Raw genomic sequence first — 23,214 nt, 5'->3', positions numbered from 1 at the left:
CAATTCTAAAATGTAACAACCCCGATTGTTGTTTTGCGCACTTGTAATCCGAATCGTGTTTTTGAGATTTTGTATTAGTTTGTATAACCATTTTGGACATGCAGAGATGATTTAGGTTAGGATCCGAGGGACTCGAGTGGATTTTAGCATCCTATGCGGCAAGATTGAAAAATCAAAAAAAAATAAATCACCCCTTGTGCTCCGGTGCATAAGATTTTGCATCCCACGCCGCATGCCCTTCGCATGGCAAAGCTTTTTTTTTTTGGGCTTTGTGCGACAAGCATGCACCACACAGGCAACGCACAAGGGGCAAGGTGTGCGCTAGGGACATGCCACACGGGCATAGTGCGAGGGTAAAATTTCAAAATACTATAAATGAGTCATGATATGAATCTAGATTAGTTGGACCAATGAATTACTAGATGATTAAACCAAGAAAAAAAAAAAGATACAGCCTCGCGTTTTACTACTTTTATCCAACTTTTATCTCGTTCCTTCTAATTGATTTTAGCTCCCATCTCTACATGTTTTCAACAAATTTATTCTTTACTGCAAATCTGAACTGAGCTTTTAAGCAGTACTTATGATTTGTAGAAACATTGAAGGCACAAACATGACCAAAAGTTGTAAAGATGAATTCAATTCCAGAATAGTGCCTCACACAAATTTCATTGAAGTAAATCAGGGCTGTAAGCAAATGCAAAGAGAGAGCATAACATTTCCACTTTTCTCAACTTGAACATCCCATGTACTGTATTTTATGTAAATGCTCAAAATTCTTTCAGATATTTTCCCTCTACTTTCGCAAGAATCTAATTGCGATTGATGCAAAATGATGACTTGCAAGCTGATCTCTCTACATTCTGGAAATGTCAAAGGCAGGAAGAAAATAGAATGTACAAAGGAAAACCTTGTATTCAGTTTTTCAAGTTATACAGGCGGAGGTGGCAAGTCTAATAGAAGCCAGAATCCAACACAATCATCAGAATTCAGGTCATTTTGAATAGCAAGGAAGTGCAAACCTCCACATGCTTTCTTTGCTGCTTCCCAAGCTTCTGCTTCACTTGTCGATACAGGGTTTTTCTTGTAAGTGGCGTAAATGTAGCGAGTAGAGATACCCACAGACAAAATTAAGGAAGCTCGGGCAACATCAGCTTCAATCGAACAGACTTCCAAACCATTCATCCAAGCTGTAGTAGTGCACAACAAAAAGAATATAATTATCTTTATATGCAACAGAAATTGTATATGATTATCTAAAGACATTTCTAGTTGTGCAACAGAAATTTTATATTCAGATAAAAACATTTCTAGTGAACACGTTATTCAGTGTCAAGGTAATAAAAGAGACATGTTATAAAGGTTATTACCATAAAATGATCTCTCATTCAGCGTTTTGGCAATAAAAATTTATAACTATTATATTTAGTAGAGCAATCAGAGTACAAATTACCAATACTGCCCAGAGTTATCAGGCCACTTGAAAGAAGTAATGAAATCCAAACAAACAACATCTCGGAACAGTATATGTATTCTAATTTATCCTTACAGGAAGGTTCAGCCTACAAGGAATAGCCTCTTATCCCTTTTTTCCTTTTGGTGCACCCATGAGGTTCCTATAGTATAGAAGATTGTGTGTCATTTGTAGAAAACTGTATCTTTTTGTAAGGCTTTCTACTTTTGGTATACTTTTTGTATACGCGTGTTTTTTCCCATTGTTCATATAATTTTGTTGCTTGAACAAAAGAAAAAGAGCGTTCAACACTTCAACCTATGGCCTCAGGATTTTGGGCCCACAACCTGCCATCTCTACTAATTCTGACTGGTTATCCTGCTTATTGAACAATTAAATCCTTAGACACCATGCCCCTAACATTGCGGCCATGACAAATTGTTGCAAACTAGAACTATGATGTTGATTTAATTCAGTGAAATGTGATTCTATTCAAAAAAGGGTAGAAACGGAAAGTATGTCAATGTATACTGATAGAGAATATGAGAGTCATAAAAGAACCACGATGGAAACTTGTCAATCTAGGAACAACACCTGTGCTCGTGCATGCTCACAAACTCACATAAAAAAATAAAAGTTAAAACAATAAAGTTAAAAAAGATTGGTAAATCTATCATACCTGCTAATGGTTTTGCACGTGAGGTTGCAACCGCTAGTCCGGGAATCAATGCTTTGTCCTCAATTTCGATCCCCAGAAGATCCAAGTCTAAACTTGCACCAAAAACTAACCTAGTCTCCAGGTTAGATACTTCCTCACGAACAGCTACAAACAAGATGAACTGTAAGTCCATAATTCTAAAGGTACAATATGAATTATTATAGTAGTAATTTATTTCCAACTTGATATTGGTTCTAATCCAAGTCTATATTCTCAAAATGAAATTCCAGTGAGAAATATGGCAAATTACAATACAGATTCCAGACAAAGAGGTGCAACAAATGGTGTAACTGCGTAAGGTAGGAAATTTAATCTTATTGCAACTCATCAAAAGCTTCCACAAGGAAATTAGAGATCCTCGGTTAGTCTTTTATCTTCTAGAATGTTACGCTTAAAGTACCTGAAAAAGGCAACTGGACAAAGGCCCACTTTTCTCCATAAAGATTCTCAGGAAGTTCCATTGGAAAAGGATTGTCAAGTGCAAGAAGTGGCTTGGCTCCTTTTTGAAAACCAGGATGGCGAGTATAAACAGTTTCATAGCGGTCTTCGAGCCAAAGAACAAGTGATAAACACTGAAATACAGCAGCAGACATTAGAATGTACTTCTATAGAAGAAATAGCATTGATTAATGATTTAGAGCATGTTTTAACACAAATTAAGACAATTGTGCTGTTAAAGTTCTCTAACTTCAGAAGTGTAAAATATTGTCATAACGTTGTTATACCCTCAGGAAAGTACCTGTCTGTGCCCATCAGGTGCATTGACAGGATAAAGCATTGATTAATGATTTAGAGCATGTTTTAACACAAATTAAGACAATTGTGCTGTTAAAGTTCTCTAACTTCATAAGTGTAAAATATTGTCATAACGTTGTTATACCCTCAGGAAAGTACCTGTCTGTGCCCATCAGGTGCATTGACAGGATATACTAGTGCTCAATTTACTGTTGCAGACCCAATCCTCACGTCTATTTTTTAAATCATTACTAGTCCAACATTTTAATCATAGTAGTCTGAAAAACTTTCAAATTACAAATCATTAAAATGGTAACAATGGAACGAAAGAATTATTACTAGCAGTACCATTGATGAAAAGGCTCAAAGAAATAAGGAACAAACACTTGTTTTACTAAATAGGGGTTTCCAGAAATACATTCCAAATGACTTTTAATTGGCGGAATTTTATAAGGACTCAAAACATATTAGCTTCTTTTTTTAAATGAAAAGTGTGGTCAATACAACCAACAGATTATGTTTGCCAAAAATTTAGCCAATACAACTGTTGATAACTAGTTTCTTCAGAACAATAAAATCTTGAAATTTAAAAGCAAGAAAATAAGAAGAAAAAAAAGGGGAATTGCAGATTATTTGCAGCCATCTTGTACTAGTTATTTCTTCATCGTCACTACTGATTCCTCACAGGCAGGAAGGGGATTGTTTAATATGGGCCTCTTTTGTTTTCTTCTTATCAAAGAATGAACTTTTGTTACTTCACGGATCAAAAACCAATTTTCCCATTTCATTTGGCCATGACTGAGTGGTGTATATACAGCATTGAGGGCACAGAAAGGAGTCTGAAACTGATATGCATTTTCAGATCAAATAAGAAAATGAAGCTCTCCATTATATATCTAACTGAAGCATGGAAAGGGGAAGCTTCTCTTGGAGAGACTACAAACACAGAGGACAGTAAAAAAAAATATCCAAGATACAGGACGGATTTGTAACCAAGTCAACACAGGGTTATACTGATGAGGTAGCTCTTTTATGCTAACGAGACAGCTCGACAAAAAACAGCCTTCTCACACACCAGAAGGTAGTAGTTCCATTCAAGTTTTTCTCTAGCCAGGTTATTTTAATTGTAACAGCCAATTGCAATAAAGAACCTCTATTTAACCAATTATGATGAAATCAGCAAAGGAAATCTACAGAAGCTCATTGTTCATACAATATTTATATCTTTATACCAATAGTCACCAAAAAGCAAAATGAAGGCAGCATTTTATATGCTTATTCTTATGGATTTACCGGGAAAATATGGTATGATCAATACAAGTTTTCACAAACTTCATTTTCTAGCCTTTTTGAGCCGAGGGTCTCCTGGAAACAGCCTCTCTGCCTCTCGGGTAGAGGTAAGGTCTGCGTACATATTACCCTCCCCAGACCCCACTTGTGGGATTACACTGGGTTGTTGTTGTTGTTGTTGTTGTTCATTTTCTAGCCTTTAGGTAATTCTGGCATCAGTAAACATAAAAACGCGGCCACTTAACAATTCATGTCATTGATCATCCCGAGAAGAATGTCAGCAACCACTTATGTTTTATTATAAAATACTATATTGCTAAAGCAATTGAATTCTGCATTTCCTACTGCTAAAATCTTTGTAAAAGCAGTTCACCATAAGTATCATCTAAAAGCTATAATTGATGCGCGAGAAAACAATTAGGCAAATACCCGTTTGCTAGGAACAGGTTTGATGCCAAGCTCATTGCAAGCTCTTGTAATAATTGTCTGCATTTGTGACCTAAAATTCAAAAGATTCAAAACTCCATATCAATTATGCAACAAAAACACTCCCTCTCTCCTAATTTATATGATGCACTTTGCTTTTTAGTATGTCACAAAAAAAAAATGATACATTTGTTGGGATCGAAATAATATGGTGCATGTGCAAGCTAAAAATGCAAAACAGCTGGACGATAAATCGTACATGAAAGAAAATATACTAAAGAATAGGACATTATAATGGGGTTGGGTCAGTTGACCTACATATAAAAATTAGTATAAAAATATAAAAACTATTGAGAGAAAAGTCTCCCATAAACAAAACTCTTTATTGACTACATTGTGGATGTTATTGTTGTTTGTCTTGTTGTGAGAAGAAAACGTCAATTTATAGAATTACAAAACTTCTCCTCCAAGAAAAAGATAAGGAATATGAAAGAGATTTATCCATTTTAGGGATCTTTTTCCCTTCCTTCAAGAAAGAGAGACCTAATAGATTAAAAATTCTGGGCAAAATCCTAACAATTACCCCCTTGGCCTGAATTTTCTTGACAAATTTGATTCACATTCTTCAAATAATCTTCATCAATGTTGCTTGTCATGATTAAAACGGGTATGAGTTAAAATTGGAGCCCTGTGCATTAAAAGTGAACACGGTTTAAAAATGACTTTTGGTTTCAAAGATGCAGCAACATGAATGTTGAAAATATATGATTGAAAGTCTCCATATGTAGTATTTCAGACTGATTTTTTTGGGATACGTCAAATTAATTGTTGCTTGATCTGAATCCGCCTTGAACTTGTCTTCAACCTTGCTTTAACCATTGGCTCTGATACCACTTGTTGGGATCAAAATAATATGGTGCATGCGAAAGCTAACAATGCAAAGTTGTTGAATGATAAATCATACAAGAAAGAAAATATACTAAAAAATAGGACATTATAATGGGGTTTGGCGAATTGACCCCTAAACAAGACTCTTTAATGACTACATTGTGGATGTTATTTCTTGTTTTTCTTGTTGTGAGAAGAAAACATCAATTTATAAAAGTACAAAACTCCACCCCAATAAAAGGATAAGGCATATGAAAGACATTTATTCCTTTTAGGGGCCTTTTTCCCTTCAAGAACGAGAGTCTTAATAGATAAAAAAATTCAGGACAAAATCCTAACAACTTTTTATATTTAGAAATACTTTAACTTTAAACCTCTTAATTTACCCTTAATGATATGATTTACAGCCACAAGTTTCACACTTCAAGTACAGTCAAACTATATCACATAAAATGGGGCGGAGGGAGTAGAAAAAACAGAAAGAAATATGTGAATCAACAAAACCACGAACGTTGGACTAGAAAACTAACCTGAAGAAGCGGATTTTATCTGGTAAGGGCACGCCTAAGTCATCACATATGGAGACTAAAGCATCTTTCAAAGTGATGCTATTGATAACATTATTTGGAAAATATTTGGTATACTGAAGGGACAAGGAATCATCACAAACAACAAGCTCCCATAACTTTTTGCCTCTAATATCAAGGATTGGCCTAGAGCAAAAATCTATTTCCCATTCAGAAATGCTCTGAGGGTCAATTTCAGGGTCAAGATAGACTAATTCAGCAGTGGGGTCATCATCATCTTCTTCAGCCTCCAACGTTGATGAAATGGAAGAAGCTTCAGAAATTGAACATGATGGAGAATGAACAGACTTGAGCTTGGTTTTGGGAAATTTTGCTAGTGATTGAAAGGGGAATTCAGTTAAAGAAGTGAAATTCGAAATGGGTTTATGAGTTTGAAGTAAAGGGTGTCTGATTCTTGAAGGATTGAATCTTAGAGCAGCCATGACAGCTAAATTTTCAAGCAGCAATGAAGAAATTGTAGAAAGGTGAATGAAATGTAATCTCTTCCACTTATATTTTGGCATTGTGTGGGCCGTCAGATCAAATGGAATTAACGGTCTGGATTTGTCCGAGCTTATTGATGTGAGTACAGTTTTTAACGGTCTTTGCACTAATCCTAAGGGTTCGTTTGATATATCAGATAAGAATAATAATTTTTAGATAAAGTCTGGGATTAACTTTATCCCATATTTAATTTAGTTATTAAATTCTGGCATAATTTGTACATTAAAATAATGGAAGAAGATGAAATAACTAATCACATGGAATGTCCCACCCCATGAGATATCCCACTATTGTACCCAACAACACCTAAGTATAAAAATTTGGAGGAATGGGGTACCGACATCTTTTTTTAAAGTTAACTAGTATTAGAACTCGCGCGAACAATGTTAAAAATACTACTATATCAAATTATGATTTGACTTGTTTAAGCGCATGAGATTATATTGCTTTAACAAAGTTAAACTATCTTCTTTTTCTTTTTCCAATATACTCGATAGATAAATTCTATGATATCATACTTTATACTTGGTGTAAAATTGAAATAACATAATTATTAGAAGTTCTTGATATTTTGCTATAATAAAAAACCCACGCCATTGTTTGTTTTTCATTTCTTATACAAATTCTTTTCTTATCTTTTTCGTTCTCAAACATACCAAGTTAAAAACATAAAAGAAGATGGTAAACAAAAGGAAAAGCACTAAAAAGCAATAAAATAGTTTGAATCACAATCAACGAATAAGATTGAATGAAAATATCAAACTTGTCATATGACAAACTAAAAAGAACATAAAAGAGAATTCAAAGCAAGACTCTTTTCAAGTTAAAGCAACAATCAATAATGAAAGACAAACAAGGTAAAAGACACAAAAATCACTCTTAAAACAATAATAAAATCTTTAACCGAGAGAGACAAAACCTTGGTGTCATTGAAAATTGATAACGTTTATAACGCCCTTTAATAGGGATATTCCTGCTTATTCTTTTCATTTTTTTTCCTTTTGAATCCAATAATTCGATGTTACTCTTAATTTTGTCAAATACAATGAGTATTCTACTTTTGTGTCATATATAACTTATGTTTACCTATTTTTAGTAGCTTTAAAGTAGTGCTAATCTACGGAAAAAATGTAGTACAAATATGAGTGCTTAATTTCGGGCGATTTGCAGTTGTACCATATATTTATGTCACCTTTTAATATGTACCTTATTTTTAAAAACTATTGATTTCCTAACCAACTAACAAAAAATCCGTAATAATATGACCATTATACCCCTTCCAAAACATATAAAAGATGCATCAAGCATACCCAGATTCAAATTTTAGATCTCCTCCGTATCTCCTTCATCGCTCCGTCTCTCTTGAGATCGCCTCTCGCAAAGCAGATTTGAACTAGATTCAAATTCCAAATTCAAAATTACAAAATACATTGTAAGTATTCAAATTCATCTTCAGAGTTCAAAATAGTTTTTGAATTATACGTTTTCTGATTGATTGATTGAAGTTGTTTGACGAACTTCACTGATATGCTGAATTTGCATTCTAAATCTGTTTGACGTTGAGTTCTAACATTCTAATCCGACAAATATGCTGAATTTTTTGGTTTATTTGCTAAATAAGCTGAAGTTATTTAGTTCATATCTAAAAACTTCACCAAAATGAGCTGGCAAATAACACAACGAAGAAAAAAATTATATTAAAACATTATATGAGTGTTATCATTATTTATTTGCTAAACAAGCTGAAGTTATTTAGTTTATATTTAAAAAATTCAACAAAACGAGCTGAAGTTTTCGTATTGCACAAAATTTCATATTGCACAAAAACTTAAGCATTAGTTGCTGAAGTTTTTTTTTACGTAATCTTTAAAAACTTCAGCAATATGAGCTGAAGTTTTTTAGTTAATATTTAAAAACTTTAGCAGGAGGAGCTGAAGTTTTCCTATTACACTGGGTAAAAAAAATAAAACATAAATTAAAATTGTATATTGCACAAAAAACTTCAGCATAGGTGCTGAAGTTTTTCAGTTAATCTTTAAAAACTTCAGCAAGAAGAGCTGAATTTTCCTCCTACACTAGGTAAAAAATAAAACATAAATTAAAATTTCATATTGCACAAGTGCTGAAGTTTTTTAGTTAATATGTAAAAACTTCAACAAATGGAGCTGAAGTTTTCCTCCTGCACTATGTATTTTATTATCATTTTATTGGAAAAATTTCATACCAAAAAATGCTTATGTTTTCAGGAATATGTAAAATATTTTTCATATAACTTTTTGTATGATGAATTTTTTTTAGTTCATCTGCTAAAAATGCTTAATATTTGTCGTGCAATATGTAATTTTCGGATAAGTTTTTGTTAATTACTTTGTTATTTTCTAAGTTTAAAAAGAATTTTTAGTTCATGCTTGAAGTTTTCATCAAGCGCTGTGTATTTTCGGATTAGTTTTGTTAATTCCTGCTGAAGTTATTTAGTTCATTTCCTCTGTTATTTTTCAAGTTTGAATAGAATTAATATTAAAAAAGTGCACAAAAAACTTAAAACAAAAACTGAATATTTCATTAAACATTAAAAAGACAAATTAAATTACATAAATAACAAAAAAAAAACTAATCGTCTATATTATCATCATCATCGTCGTCGTCACTACCAGATGGACGAGCATCTTCATCAGCAAGATTATCAAATCTTGCATAAATCACAAGTGTATCAAGCTTATTGTTAATTTCTTCCAGCTCTCTGTCGTACTTGTCTATGAGCTAGTATATGATGAGCTAGTATATGATGATGATGTTGCCCACAGTGGCTGAAATATGATTCAAACGGCGTTGTATACGCGTATATATGTATGTATATGTATATGAGATATGGGAAAGGTTATGGCGTTATATACGCACCACCACTTGATCAGCTGGTATACGATAATGATTTTGTCCGCAATGGCCGATATGATATGATGGGATTCCCTCAGAGGCTGATGATGTTATGAAACATGTACCTATGCACGACATGACATTCATACGCATACGCATGATGCTAGAAGTAATTTATGATTTACAAAGTTATTCAGACTTACAGGTTGAGTCATGTACTCTATATGTCTTCCATGTCTCTTATGTATTTATGTATGTGCCTTACATACGCAGTACATTATTCGTACTGACGTCCTTTTTGCCTGGGGACGCTGCATTTCATGCCCGTAGGTCCCGATAGACAGGTCGAGAGCCCTCCAAGTAGGCTATCAGCTCAGTGGAAGATATTGGTGTGCTCCATTTGCTTCGGAGTTGCTCGTTTGGTTAGTATGATTTAGACATGTATTGTTTGATATGGCGAGGCTCTGTCCTGGCCTTTATGACATTTATGTATTCTTAGAGGCTTGTAGACATATGTCGTGTACGTAAAAGGTTGTACGGCCTTGTCGGCCTATGTTTTGAGTTTATAAAGGATCATGTTGGCCTATTAGGCCCGTATTTCATGTGTATATGATGATGTAATAAGAAAGATACGTTACGTTGGTACTCAGTTGAGTAAGGTATCGGGTGCCCATCGCGGCCCATCGGTTTGGGTCGTGACAAAAGTGGTATTAGAGCAGTTCTATCCTATGGAGTCTACAAGCCGTGTCTAGTAGAGTCTTGTTTATGGGTGTATTGTACACCACACTTATAAGCAAGGAGGCTACAGGGCATTTAAGATTATCACTCTTTCTTCTTACTCTAGATCGTGTGGTAGAGCTCACTTATAAGAATTCATGTCCCGAGCTTCTATTTTTATTTGTAATAAAACGATGCCTACATTCAGAAGGATGATCGATAAGAGATATAGCTGTGGAAGTGTTGAATTAGAGGAACTTGACTTTGTATCATGCTTATGATAAGTAAATATGAGATCTTCATCAGATCATGTGTGTACTGAAAAGTGTAAGCCTCTTGATAAGGAGTCTTAAGGCAAGAATGCCTATCCACCTTTTTGGTGAAAGACAATGAGAGATTAAGGAGATAAATACAAGTTTCAACAAGCAAAAGAAGCAAGAGAAAGAAGAGTATGAGGCACCCAATTAATGAAGGCTAACGGCGTTTATAATTGAGGCAGAGGAACATAAGCTTTTTGAGTTATATTCAATAGTAATAGAGGTATATACAATTGGTCGCAACCATTCCAGGTATGCCTTATGGAGATTAACAAAAGTAGTATAAGAAGATATGATGGATGAATTGATTGCGTTAGTTGACATTTCTGAAGGATATTGCAAATATGCTAATAGATCTCTTTATGAGACACCAGATGGTGCACTCTGAAATAGTGCAGCTAGATATGACTACTACAAAGACATGCACTATAAGCCTTGAAGGGATAAATATTACCTTAGTGTGGCTCGCGTCCCTAGTAAAGCGAGAATGTTAAACAACTTGAAGAGTCATTGGATAGAGCAAAGGGAAGCTAAGAGCAAAGGAATGTCTTGTTCAAGTTTTCAGAATAAAATGATAGGCGTAAATGTTAGCGGGAAATAAGAAAAGAGTTAATAAAGCATTATGAGTAAGATGTGATACATGGATGGAAACGGTAGATCAAAAGATGACAATGCTATAAAATCTATAGTTAAGTGAAGGAAGAGACGATGAGTGACAGGCCTTAGGACAACAAAAGAGTATAGGTCACACAACCATGTTCTCATTTCGAGAAATAAGTCCGCAACTCTAGCGCGATTACCAATAGGAAAAGTTAGACCCCAGAGTAACAAGAAATCAGTATGGGCTGGTGAATAAGATAAACTAAATATGAATTAGGGGATGAGAGATTTGGTAATAGTTAGCATCATGAGAATTTCAGGTCACATTCCGGCAATAAGAGGACAGACAACAGAAGAAGGTTCATGAGAAATTCAGAGAATGGTCATTCAGGAAGAAGCTTCCCTAAAGCAAGCAATGTTAACAAAGTTAAGCTTAAGGGACCATATGTACCAGTTACATTAAGTGTCACCCTCGCGAGTAAGGGGATTTGTTATCCTTGGTACAGAAGGATTGCCGCAAGGCAAGTAAGTATCATTGATGTTTAGAAACGACACCAAAGATGAAGAGGTAAAATAACTATAGGTTGATCCTCATGGCTTCAGCTCTTAGTACACCCCTAAAGGGGGGAATATTGAGTGACATGGCATTAAGTCGGAATTAAGTGGTTCTAGTTACTATGGAATGGTAAAGGAATAATGCGATAAATGAAAGAGGAATGAGGCGGCACTTATCCAAATCTTACAGATACGCTACAATTCAAGAATATTGTGCAAGCACAATGTCAAGGAGAGGAAGTAAAGGTTCCTGCCCGAGCTGTTATAAATAAATAAAGAGCCAGTACGAGACGTAAGGTAAAACAAAGTAAATAACCCAAGAAAGATTATGAGGAATATTGATATGAGAATGGGCCAATGAGTAGTTAGTAATTGGTTAGGAAGATCTCAGTTTTGGCTAAACAGGAGGTTACAGACGAGTCATCAGATCGTTTAAGATAAACATAGTAGAACCCAACATGGAGAATTCAACCTCGGAGAATATCATTATAATACTTGAGATATATTAAAACAAGAGTCGGGGTAGTTAAAGGTACTATATGAGTGTTACGAGGATAAAAGAAAGTGCCACTGGGAAGGCAGTCAAAATATCAGTTCAGAAGCAATCATATAAGCACAAGGGCATGAAAGTAAGCAACTACAGATGATTATAGGCAAGTAAGAACATCAAAAAAGGTCTGTAATAATCTCACAGCTTTACAAGAGCCAAGGGTTCTCCCTAAGTACTACAACGAAAGACTAGCTGAGGAGATAAGAAAGAAGGCTTCAACCTAAGCACAACGAACTAAAGAGGAAATGGTCGTGTAACAACAATCTCGCAACAACATTGTAAGCATTCCAAAGGAAAGTGGCACCTACCGTGGCTAATGAACGGGAAGTAAGAATTAAAAGTAATATTCGAGATCATATGAGTTGTATACAAACTCTGGCAAGTGTGGACACTAAGATAAGTTAAGTATGGATGCAACACGGGGGCAGAAAGACCTGAAAAGTGATAGCTTATGTTGAAAGAAAACTAAGATGGAACGAAATAATTATTCGATCAATGATCCAGAGTTAGTACATTATAGATACACTCAAGATTTTGGAGCATTATCCAGGAAGCATATTTGTTGACAAATCCCACCGGATTGTGTATGTACAAGAGGTGCGAGTATTATAATAGAGCTTCAAGTTATGGACGTGAATTACACCTATGTGGAAGGGAAGTTATGAAAGAGATAGAAGATATGATACGAGATTTTAAGTAAGGTAAAAGTGAACAACGTACGAGATACTCAAATGCAGAAAAAATTAAATCCATACTTCGGATAGAAGGTTATAAGTACGGGGATTCAATATCCAGGAATGATAGTGGCATCGTTAGTGGCATATCTTCCAGCCTATGGTTTCTACGTATCGAGAGGTGTAGTTAAAAGAGTATAAATGAGTTAGAGATGATGTGATGTCTCGCTTGATGTTCCGGAATAACACAAGGAAATCTATGGTGCAAGCAAGTGGAAGAAAGGTTGCAAGTAGTATAAATGGATATGTATAGGTTGCAAGCTAAAGTATGGTAGAGCGACAAGGTTTTAGGAAGATAGGAGCAAGGATAAGAAAAGGTGAGTGAGAAGGTGACGAGAATGGATAAGTCATCGGGATTAAGCCCATGAAAACAAGAAGAGCTGATGGTTTCTCTAAGTTATAGAAAGCTCAGTATAGCCTGAATGAACTCAAAGGAGTCTAAAACTAGTAGCATTTAGAAAAGATGGAATGCTGCACTGATAGTACAATGACAGTGTAATTAGGATGGGTAAAGGATGATGTTTAGGCCTTCGAGTGAGTAATGATTTGAAGAGGACTTCATGGATCGTACGAGATTAAAATGCCCACATAAGTAAATCACATTGGGATGCTATAAAATATGGTCATTGAAGTATAGTATCTCCCCAGGTGGATCAATCTAATTATTTCAGATGTTCCCCGATAAAACGTGAATCCTAGTAGCAATATTACATAAAAGGTTAAGTTATCATGGGTGGATTATGGATCAAAATTGAGGTGAATCAACAATGGATGGATAAAAGTTATAAAGTATGAGAGGAGATTAGGTCGTCATTCTTAAAGATGAACAGTAATGTGGAGGCATTAGAGGACATAGATTTATACGTATGAGATAAGCAACGAAAGTAATCTGAGATTTGGTTAGCATACCTCAGTAACGAGAAATCGAGGTAAGAGTTAAGGTGTAGTAAAGTTATACGAATGGATAACCAGGTCTATAAAATAAAACATAGCAATATTCATAAGTTCTACAAATACCAAGCGAAGAAATTCAGGCTTGGCTAAAAGCTGGAGGAAAAAGGAGAGGAGAGCCGCATGGGCACACTTACAAGGTCAGTATCGTAGAAGCTGCATAATGAAAGGTAGCAACAGTTACGAGATTGGAAGGGATTCGATCACAAGTCATGGCGTGGGAAAGAGGCCTAAAGGGGGGAATGCCCTGGCCTTTGGACTTATTCACAGAACATCTGCCTAGATGGAAAAAGGACTACTAAAGTATTCGCAAGAGCTACGGGATATGAGAACGATAAGCGCATCAGTCAACATTCGAGGATGAATGTTTCAAAGGGGGGAATGATGTTACACCCCATATTTTCGTACATGAAAATACACCATAAATAAATTAATAAGAGCCCGAAAGTGAGATGCCACGTCCTGCAGTACTACATTACGACGATGTTGCACCCTGTAGTGTTGTACGTTGAATTTGTCATAATATAACTGACATCAGTCCAAGGAAAAAATTATTTGAAGATTATAAGAATTATGCTATTTCAAATAAGTAATAAGTAAATTCGTAAAGGTGAAAGGGGAAGCAAGTCAAAGAAAATCAATTTTCGTCCAAGTTTGGCATGTTGGGATAAAATACGGCTCAAGCTAAAATACTCGGTATTTTATGGACTAGTACCATACAAGGTACAACATGACCATAATAATAAGGTGTATAAGGTATGTGAAAAGTGAGTAATATTTTAAGTAAGTGAGAATAATTTTCAATTTTGTGGGTAATTGATTAATTACTGGGTAACGGAACATTACCTAGTTAATTATTAAATTATAAGATGATACGTGGCAGCAAGGAAGCTCCAAGCATATGACTAATTAGTCATGTAAGAATAGTGGCATCTACGTGTAAATCACTGAAAACACTCTACACTCTGTAGCAAAAGTTGTGACCATTCCCTTCATATCTTTATAATTTCATATATTTATTTGTTTTCTTGAATTGTCCAACTACTTTTTCAAGTTAGTTAGGAGGCTCTCAAGATTTTATCAACACATTTTATAAGGAATGACCAGAAAAATGATAGCCCTTTTTGGTATAGTGATATCAGCACTGATTTATAAGGCAATTATGCCCCCACCTCCCAAATTTGTGGCTCACCTAACGGACCACCAGTTACAGCACCAAGAGTCAAGCTTTCTGATGGCAGATATTTGGCTTATAAAGAAAATGGTGTTCCTAGAGATCAAGCAAAACATAAATTTGTTTTCATCCATGGATTTGATTGTGTTAGACATGATGTTGCGCCGCTCACCACTATTTCTCCTAACGCTAATCATCCGAAAAGAAAAGGTTTCCAACGAAATCTTGCAACAACGCAATTCCAACGTGAATTTGTTAGACTCGTAGCAACGTAAAATTTTGCGGTTCTAAAGAAGTACGATCCAATCTTCTCCATGAGTATTATACGGGGTTTTCCCTATCCCAGGTATGTTAAGGCGATCCCTTCTTTCTTTTGGCATGATCCATACGATACGAACGAAACGTGCAAATGCACAAATTCCATTAATGACTCTATTCATAGAAGTATTAGAGATACCTATGTTCTTGAATTTTCACGTGCCATAATATTTTATCATCTGTTCATGGGTCTCAAAAAAATATGAAAGTTGAAAAGAGTTTACTTTATGATATTACTCAGAGCAAAAATGGTCTTATGACATTCCGAATGATTTTATTGACATACTTTCATGCATTGCATTCATGTGCATTGACCCATGACCAGATGGCGTTATATACGCGTATATATGTATATGTATATAGGATATGGGAAAAGGTTACGGCGTTATATACGCACAACCACCTGATCAGCTAGTATATGATGATGATGTTGCCCACAGTGGCTGAAATATGATTCAAACGGCGTTATATATGCGTATATATGTATGTATATGTATATAGGATATGGGAAAGGTTATGGCGTTATATACGCACCACCACCTGATCAGCTGGTATACGATAATAATTTTGCCCGCAGTGGCCGATATGATATGATGGGATGCCCTCAGAGGCTGATGATGTTATGAAACATGTACCTATGCACGACATGACATTCATACACATGACGCTAGAAGTAATTTATGATTTACAAAGTTATTCAGACTTACAGGTTGAGTCATGTACTCTATATGTCTTCCATGTCTCTTTTGTATTTATTTATGTGCCTTACATACGCAGTACATTATTCGTACTGACGTCCCTTTTGCCTGGGGACGCTGCATTTCATGCCCGTAGGTGCCGATAGTGTCACGACCCAAACTGAAGGGCCATGACTAGCACCCGACCACACTTGCCGAGCACCAACGTACATTTCATCTAACCTTCATTATTATCTTTTAAGGCTAAAGAGATCAATATAAATGGTAGACCTAGATCATGGACAACCAACAATAAAATATGACGGCATGAACATACATAGCAGGGGATGACCAGACAATCAAGAAACTACATATAAGGTATGAGCTACCACGCTACTATGAAAGACTATACAACAAAAACTAGCCGACAAGGCATACCAAACTATACATGAGCCGACACTTGTCTATGAGCCTCTAAAAGAACATAAGTGTTGCAACATAGCCGGAACAGGGCCCCGACATACCCATAATGTCTATAACAAAAATTGCATACCAAGACCAAGGCAAGTCCGGAGAAGGGATCTCGCCAATCACCGCTGAACTGGACAGTCTACTGTGGTGGGGGAGCTGCACCTGTCTGTCTATCAGGACCTGCAGCACGACATGCAGCGTCCACAAATAAAAGGACGTCAGTACGAATAAAGTACTGAGTATGTAAGGCAAGGAACCATAAATACGATCAGTAATGTAAGCAAGGATAAAGAATATACCACCTGTAACATCTTAGTACCTCTGAGGGCTACTTACATGAAATGCATGATACATATGTATAAATACATAAACCTTTAAAGCATTCGCCTCTGTGGGCATCATCATCATCATATCGTACCCGGCCATAATAGGCTCGGTAGAATCGTACCCGGCCACGTGGAGCTCGGTAAAACCCAACTGATCAGTGGTTGCACAATAGGTGCCGTACCCGGCCAACTATAGCGTGGCTCGGTAGAGTAAAATAGATACATATATATAATTCATGCTCGACTCATGGAATCACATTCTAAACCTTTCGGAGTGACGTAAGGTCGGTATCCTCTATACACGTTATTAGGACTAACTCTTCACTATGAACCTTATAAGACTTAGGAAGTACCAATAACATTGATAACATAAGAATAAGAGAAGCAACATTAACATCAATCGTTCCATAAGAGGGAAAACAATGTAAGTACTGCTAGCTTCTAAGAGTAGAGTATCTTTGAAGATCGTTCATTACATTATGTGCAATCGGAGTCGTGCAAAAGAAGGAAAGGGATAGCCTCACATACCTTGTATATACTTCCCCAATCTCAAGCTATGCAATTGTCAAAACTCCTTAGTCTACAATAAGAGAAACGATACTATCGTTATCATTTAAGCGTCATAACTATTATGTATCGACCACAACCTATTTTACGATGAAACGGACAGCACCTCCCCTATATATATGACCTCACACCATTCAAAATAGTCACCAAACAGCCCAAACAACATCAATAATAAACATATTGAGCCTCCCAATATAGTCCACACACAGCCTAATCACTCCATACATACGACGACCACCATAGTCGTGTCAAACAACCTGGAAATGTTACGAATAACTATCAGCCCATAAACCTACATATATATGGTGTTTCTCCACACCCTTCCTCCTCCAAAACTCCACAATATAGTAGTAAAATATGCAGCCCAACAACAACGCAAAACAGTCCACAAAACAATAACATTACTACCAAGCCTTTCGATATAAATCTCACAAGTTCTAGCTTCAATGGCTTAGCCGCAACTTGGATAATCTTAAATACATATAGAGTAAGAGGTTCCTTACCTTTATACAGAAAGAACAACTCCAATTTGACCTTAAATTTCCAAGAAATATCCCTCCAATGCTGCCACAACAACAAAACAATGAAACTAGCGATCAATTAGTGTTTTTCGGCACTAGAATCACTTTAGAAGGCTTGAAATCACCTAGGATTGATATTAAGAACATTAGGGAGTATTTACAGAACATAAACCCTTTAAAACAACCTCCCACACGAGCTGGAACAACACAAAAATGAGCAACAACAAGAAGAACAAGAGACTTACTAGCGCCACGGAATTCCCGACACTTGATTTGTGTTGTTTGCCCTTTTTTGGGTCTTGAATCTTGAGTGAACCTTGAGAGGATGTTCCTAGGGTTCTAAGGTCTGAAAATAGTGAAAATAAATGACTTAAAACGGGTTGTAGTCATCCTATATAGGTCCAAATATCTTAAACCGACTTAGTGGGCCCCATAGAGAGGTGCTTGGCGCAGTCTCGCGAAAACGCGAATATCTCTCTACTCCGAGATCGTATCGATGAACGGTTTAATGCGTTGGAAACTAGACTCATAGATATTTAATTTGGTGGGTAGATCACCCCGTAATTCCTTGTAAATTATGAGAAAAGATTAGAAACATTTGACCTAATGTTTAAGTAAAATTATGAACCTAAGTTGCGACAACTTTTGTCGACTTTTGTTTCATAACTCGTTTGACTTCAAGACTTATGATACGGATATTATATGATTAAAATACCTTAATAAATGACCTCTTGAGTGTATTAAGCACCGCTAGATTACCTGAAAATACGAGTTACAACATCCTTGATTCGTTTAACTTCTAATACTGGTTAATCACCCTTATACACTCTTGTATCACTTAAGACCAATAGGATTGACTTCTTATCATCTCAAAGATAATTCCTTATTGGATTTATGTTAACTAATATATGGCATGAACTAACACATGTGGATATGGGTTGTAACACCCTCCCCCTTAGGAACATTCGTCCTCGAATGTAAGGGTTTATGGGGAGTTTAAATCACCGTGGATTCCAATGGAAATTTCCGATCAATTTTCCCCTATAAAATGGTCACTAGCAAAACTTGCATGTAATTAAGCCCAACATATGGCTTCACAAGGCTACACAAAGCATTATGCGTATTTACATTATCTACATATCACCATTTTGTATTAAGGAGGAGTATTCTCAAATTATTGCTTACCTCATAGAGCCGTTTCTTCTTCCAATGTATCCTGTCTTCCACCAGCATCCTTGTTATCTTCATTCTGGAATAAGTAAGGGTATTTTGACTTCATCTCCTTTTCTGCTTCCCATGTCATTTCTTCCATATTTTTGTTCCTCCACAATACTTTGACGGAAGCTACATCTTTTGTTCTCAGCTTGCGGACTTGCCGATCTAATATCGCCACTGGCACTTCTTCATATGATAGGTCCTCTGTAACTTGTACATCTTTGATAGGGACGACTCGAGAAGGGTCTCCAATACATTTTCTCAACATAGATACATGGAATACCGGGTGGACAAATTCCAATTCGGATGGCAATTCTAACTCATAAGCAACCTGTCCAATCCGTCGAAGAATTTTATACGGCCCGATATACCTTGGACTCAGCTTACCTTTCTTCCCAAAACGCATAATACCCTTCATTGGTGAGATCCTCAGGAAAACCCAATCACCAACCTCAAACTCTAGATCACGACGTCGGACATCAGAATAAGATTTTTGCCTGCTTTGTGCCATCCTCAATCGCTCCTGTATCACTTTCACCTTCTCAATAGCTTGGTGAATCAAATCTGGCCCATATAATTCTGTTTCACCGACTTCGAACCATCCAACTGGTGATCTACATCTCCTCCCGTATAGTGCCTCGTATGGGGCCATTTTAATACTGGAATGGTAGCTATTGTTATAGGCGAATTCTATGAGTGGAAGATGATCATCCCAATTCCCCTTAAAATCTAGAACACATGCTCGTAGCATATCTTCCAGTGTCTGAATGGTACGTTCAGCCTGTCCGTCAGTCTGCGGATGAAATGCAGTGCTGAGATTTACTTGTGTGCCTAAACCCTTCTGGAAAGACCTCCAAAAGTTAGCCGTAAATTGAGCTCCTCGGTCTGATATAATAGATATGGGCACACCATGAAGCCTAACAATCTCCTTGATATACAACTTTGCATAATCTTCAGCCGTGTAAGTTGTCTTCAACTGGCAGAAAATGGGCACATTTTGTAAGTCGATCAATTATCACCCAGATGGAGTCAAACTTATGATAAGAGCGAGGTAATCTAATAATGAAGTCCATATTAATCACCTCCCACTTCCAGGTCGGAATCTCTATATTTTGAAGCAATCCACCGGGTTTCTGATGTTCTATCTTTACTTGTTGACAATTGGGACACTGGGCTACAAATTCTGCAATAGACTTCTTCATATTATCCCACCAATATTGCTCCTTGACATCATGATACATCTTTGTCGAGCCGGGATGGATGGAATATCGGGATTGATGAATCTCATTCATAATCTTCTCTCGCAACCCTGCCACATTAGGCACACACAATCGGCTCTGGTATCTCAGTGCCCCATCTTTTCCGATCCTAAAAGCCATACTTTTACATTGTTGAATGCTTTCTCTTAATCGTACTAATATAGGATCTTCATATTGTCGTGCTTTTATCTCTGCTACCAAAGATGATTCTGATGTATTCTGTACAGTAACACCTCCATCATCAGAGTCTAACAATCTGATTCTCATATTGGCTAGCTGATGAAGCTCTTTAATCAACCCCCATCTACCTGCCTCAATATGTACTAAGCTTCCCATTGATTTACGGCTGAGAGCATCTGCCACAACATTGGCTTTACCGGGATGATACAATATCTCGACGTCGTAGTCTTTCAATAATTCAAGCCACCTACGCTGCCTCAAATTCAACTCTTTCTGCTTGAAGATGTATTGTAAACTCTTGTGATCTGTGTAGATGTCAACATGGACGCCGTATAAGTAGTGCCGCCATATCTTCAAAGCATATATTACTGCAGCCAATTCCAAATCATGGGTTGGATAATTCTTTTCATGCTTATTCAATTGTCTTGATGCATAAGCAATCACATTCCCATGCTGCATCAATACGCACCCCAAACCTATACCTGAGGCATCACAATATACCACATAACCTTCTGTTCCTTCAGGAAGAGTGAGCACTGGTGCAGATGTCAATCGATTCTTCAGCTCCTGAAAACTACGTTCACAAGTGTCAGACCACTGGAATTTGGTAGCTTTTTGTGTTAACTTAGTCAATGGTGATGATATAGAGGAAAATCCTTCTACAAACCGCCTATAATATCCTGCTAGCCCTAGGAAGCTGCGGACTTCTGATGGTGTTGTAGGTCTCGGCCAATTCTTTACTGCATCGATCTTCTGAGTGTCGACACTAATACCCTCATCAGATATCACATGGCCAAGGAATGCTACTGAGTTCAGCCAGAATTCACATTTGGAGAGCTTAGCATATAACTTACGATCCTGAAGCGTCTGTAATACTATCCGCAAGTGGCCCGCATGTTCCGCCTCCGAACGAGAATACACTAGAATGTCATCAATGAATACAATCACGAACACATCAAGATAGGGCCTGAATATAGTATTCATGAGATCCATAAAAGCTGCTGGGGCATTTGTTAGCCCGAACGACATCACCAAGAACTCAAAGTGCCCATATCTTGTCCGGAAGGCCGTCTTTGGAATATCTTTCTCCCTAACCCTCACCTGATGATACCCTGAACGTAAATCAATCTTAGAGAAATACTTGGCACCCTGGAGTTGGTCAAACAGGTCATCAATTCTTGGAAGTGGATACTTGTTCTTTATAGTAGACTTATTCAACTGTCGATAGTCGATACACATCCGTAACGACCCATCTTTCTTCCGCACGAATAGGACTGGTGCACCCCAAGGTGAAGTGCTAGGCCTAATAAAGCCCTTATCCAGCAAGTCCTTCAACTGCACCTTCAACTCTCGCAACTCTGCCGGGGCCATTCTGTATGGAGGAATAGAGATCGGTTGAGTGTCAGGCAACACATCAATGCTAAACTCAATCTCCCTTTCAGGAGGAAGGCCCGGGAGTTCATCTGGGAAAACATCTGGGAATTCGTTAACCACAGGGATTGATTGTAAAGTAGGCGGTTTCGCCTCCGCATCCCTAACGCGAACGAGATGATAAATGTAACCTTTTGAGATCATTTTCCTTGCCTTAAGATAGGAAATAAACCTACCTTTCGGTGTAGCAATGTTCCCTTTCCATTCAATGACGGGTTCACCCGGAAATTGGAACCTAACCATCTTCGTACGACAGTCAACATTTGCATAGCATGAGGCCAACCAGTCCATTCCCATTATCACATCAAAATCAACCATTTCTAACTCAAATAAATTTGCCGAGGTTTGACGACTACAAATCATCACAGTGCAACCTCTATATACCCTTCTAGCAATCACAGAATCTCCTATTGGAGTAGATACCGCGAGGGGTTTACTTATCAATTCAGGTTCAATGCCAAACTTATTAGCCACAAAGGGTGTAACATATGATAATGTAGATCCCGGATCAATCAGCGCATATACATCATAAGAAAATACAGATATAATACCTGTAACAACATCTGGAGACGACTCGAGATCCTGTCGACCTACTAGAGCATAGGTTCGATTTTGAGCACCACTCGAACTCGGCACTGCACCTCTACCCCTACCACGACCTGTCGACTGCTGAAAACCCCGTGCTGGAGGTCGAACTGATGAGGAAGAACCAGACACAGATCCAGTCGGCTGAGCCATACCATCACCTCCTCTATTAGGACAATCCCGCATCATATGGCCAGGCTGCCCGCACGAATAGCATGCATCAGAACCTCGACGACACAGTCCAAAGTGGGCCTTGCCGCACTGATCACAATGTGGTGTTGGGGGTCTCATCTGACTAGTATCCCTGTGATGTTGCGAGCCAGATGCCCGTGAACTCTGACCTGGACCAGAATAGGATCGATCATATCGAGGCCTCTGAAACTGTGGAGGAGCACTAGCTACAGGTGGCGCCGAACTCCTCGAAAACTGTGGCCTGATGCGGCCTCTGAAGTCATCAGAATACCCTGCAAATCTCGCCCTCTTATGCTGGCCTCTATCCTGCTCCCTAACTGCCCTCTGCTGGCGCTTACGATCCTCTAGGGTCTGGGCATAAGCTTGAATACGAGAAATATCCATGCCCTCCACCAAGGAGGCTGTCGTACACTCATTTAT

General features: G+C 37.3%; 1 protein-coding gene across 1 annotated transcript; it reads right to left on the bottom strand.

The window, feature by feature from the left end:
* Positions 1 to 688: 688 nt before the first annotated feature.
* LOC104237614 (protein TAB2 homolog, chloroplastic) lies at positions 689 to 6,618 on the bottom strand. Its single transcript, XM_070172017.1, has 5 exons — positions 6,041 to 6,618; positions 4,626 to 4,695; positions 2,572 to 2,743; positions 2,133 to 2,276; positions 689 to 1,190 (listed from the first exon to the last, which is right to left on the bottom strand). The coding sequence occupies exons 1-5, from the start codon at positions 6,598 to 6,600 to the stop codon at positions 931 to 933; spliced, it is 1,206 nt and encodes a 401-aa protein (XP_070028118.1). The 5' UTR covers positions 6,601 to 6,618; the 3' UTR covers positions 689 to 930.
* Positions 6,619 to 23,214: the final 16,596 nt, after the last annotated feature.

Source organism: Nicotiana sylvestris, chromosome 4, assembly GCF_000393655.2.
Source record: "Nicotiana sylvestris chromosome 4, ASM39365v2, whole genome shotgun sequence".
In the NCBI taxonomy this organism is placed as follows: domain Eukaryota; kingdom Viridiplantae; phylum Streptophyta; class Magnoliopsida; order Solanales; family Solanaceae; genus Nicotiana; species Nicotiana sylvestris.
This window is presented reverse-complemented; position numbering and strand designations above follow the sequence as displayed.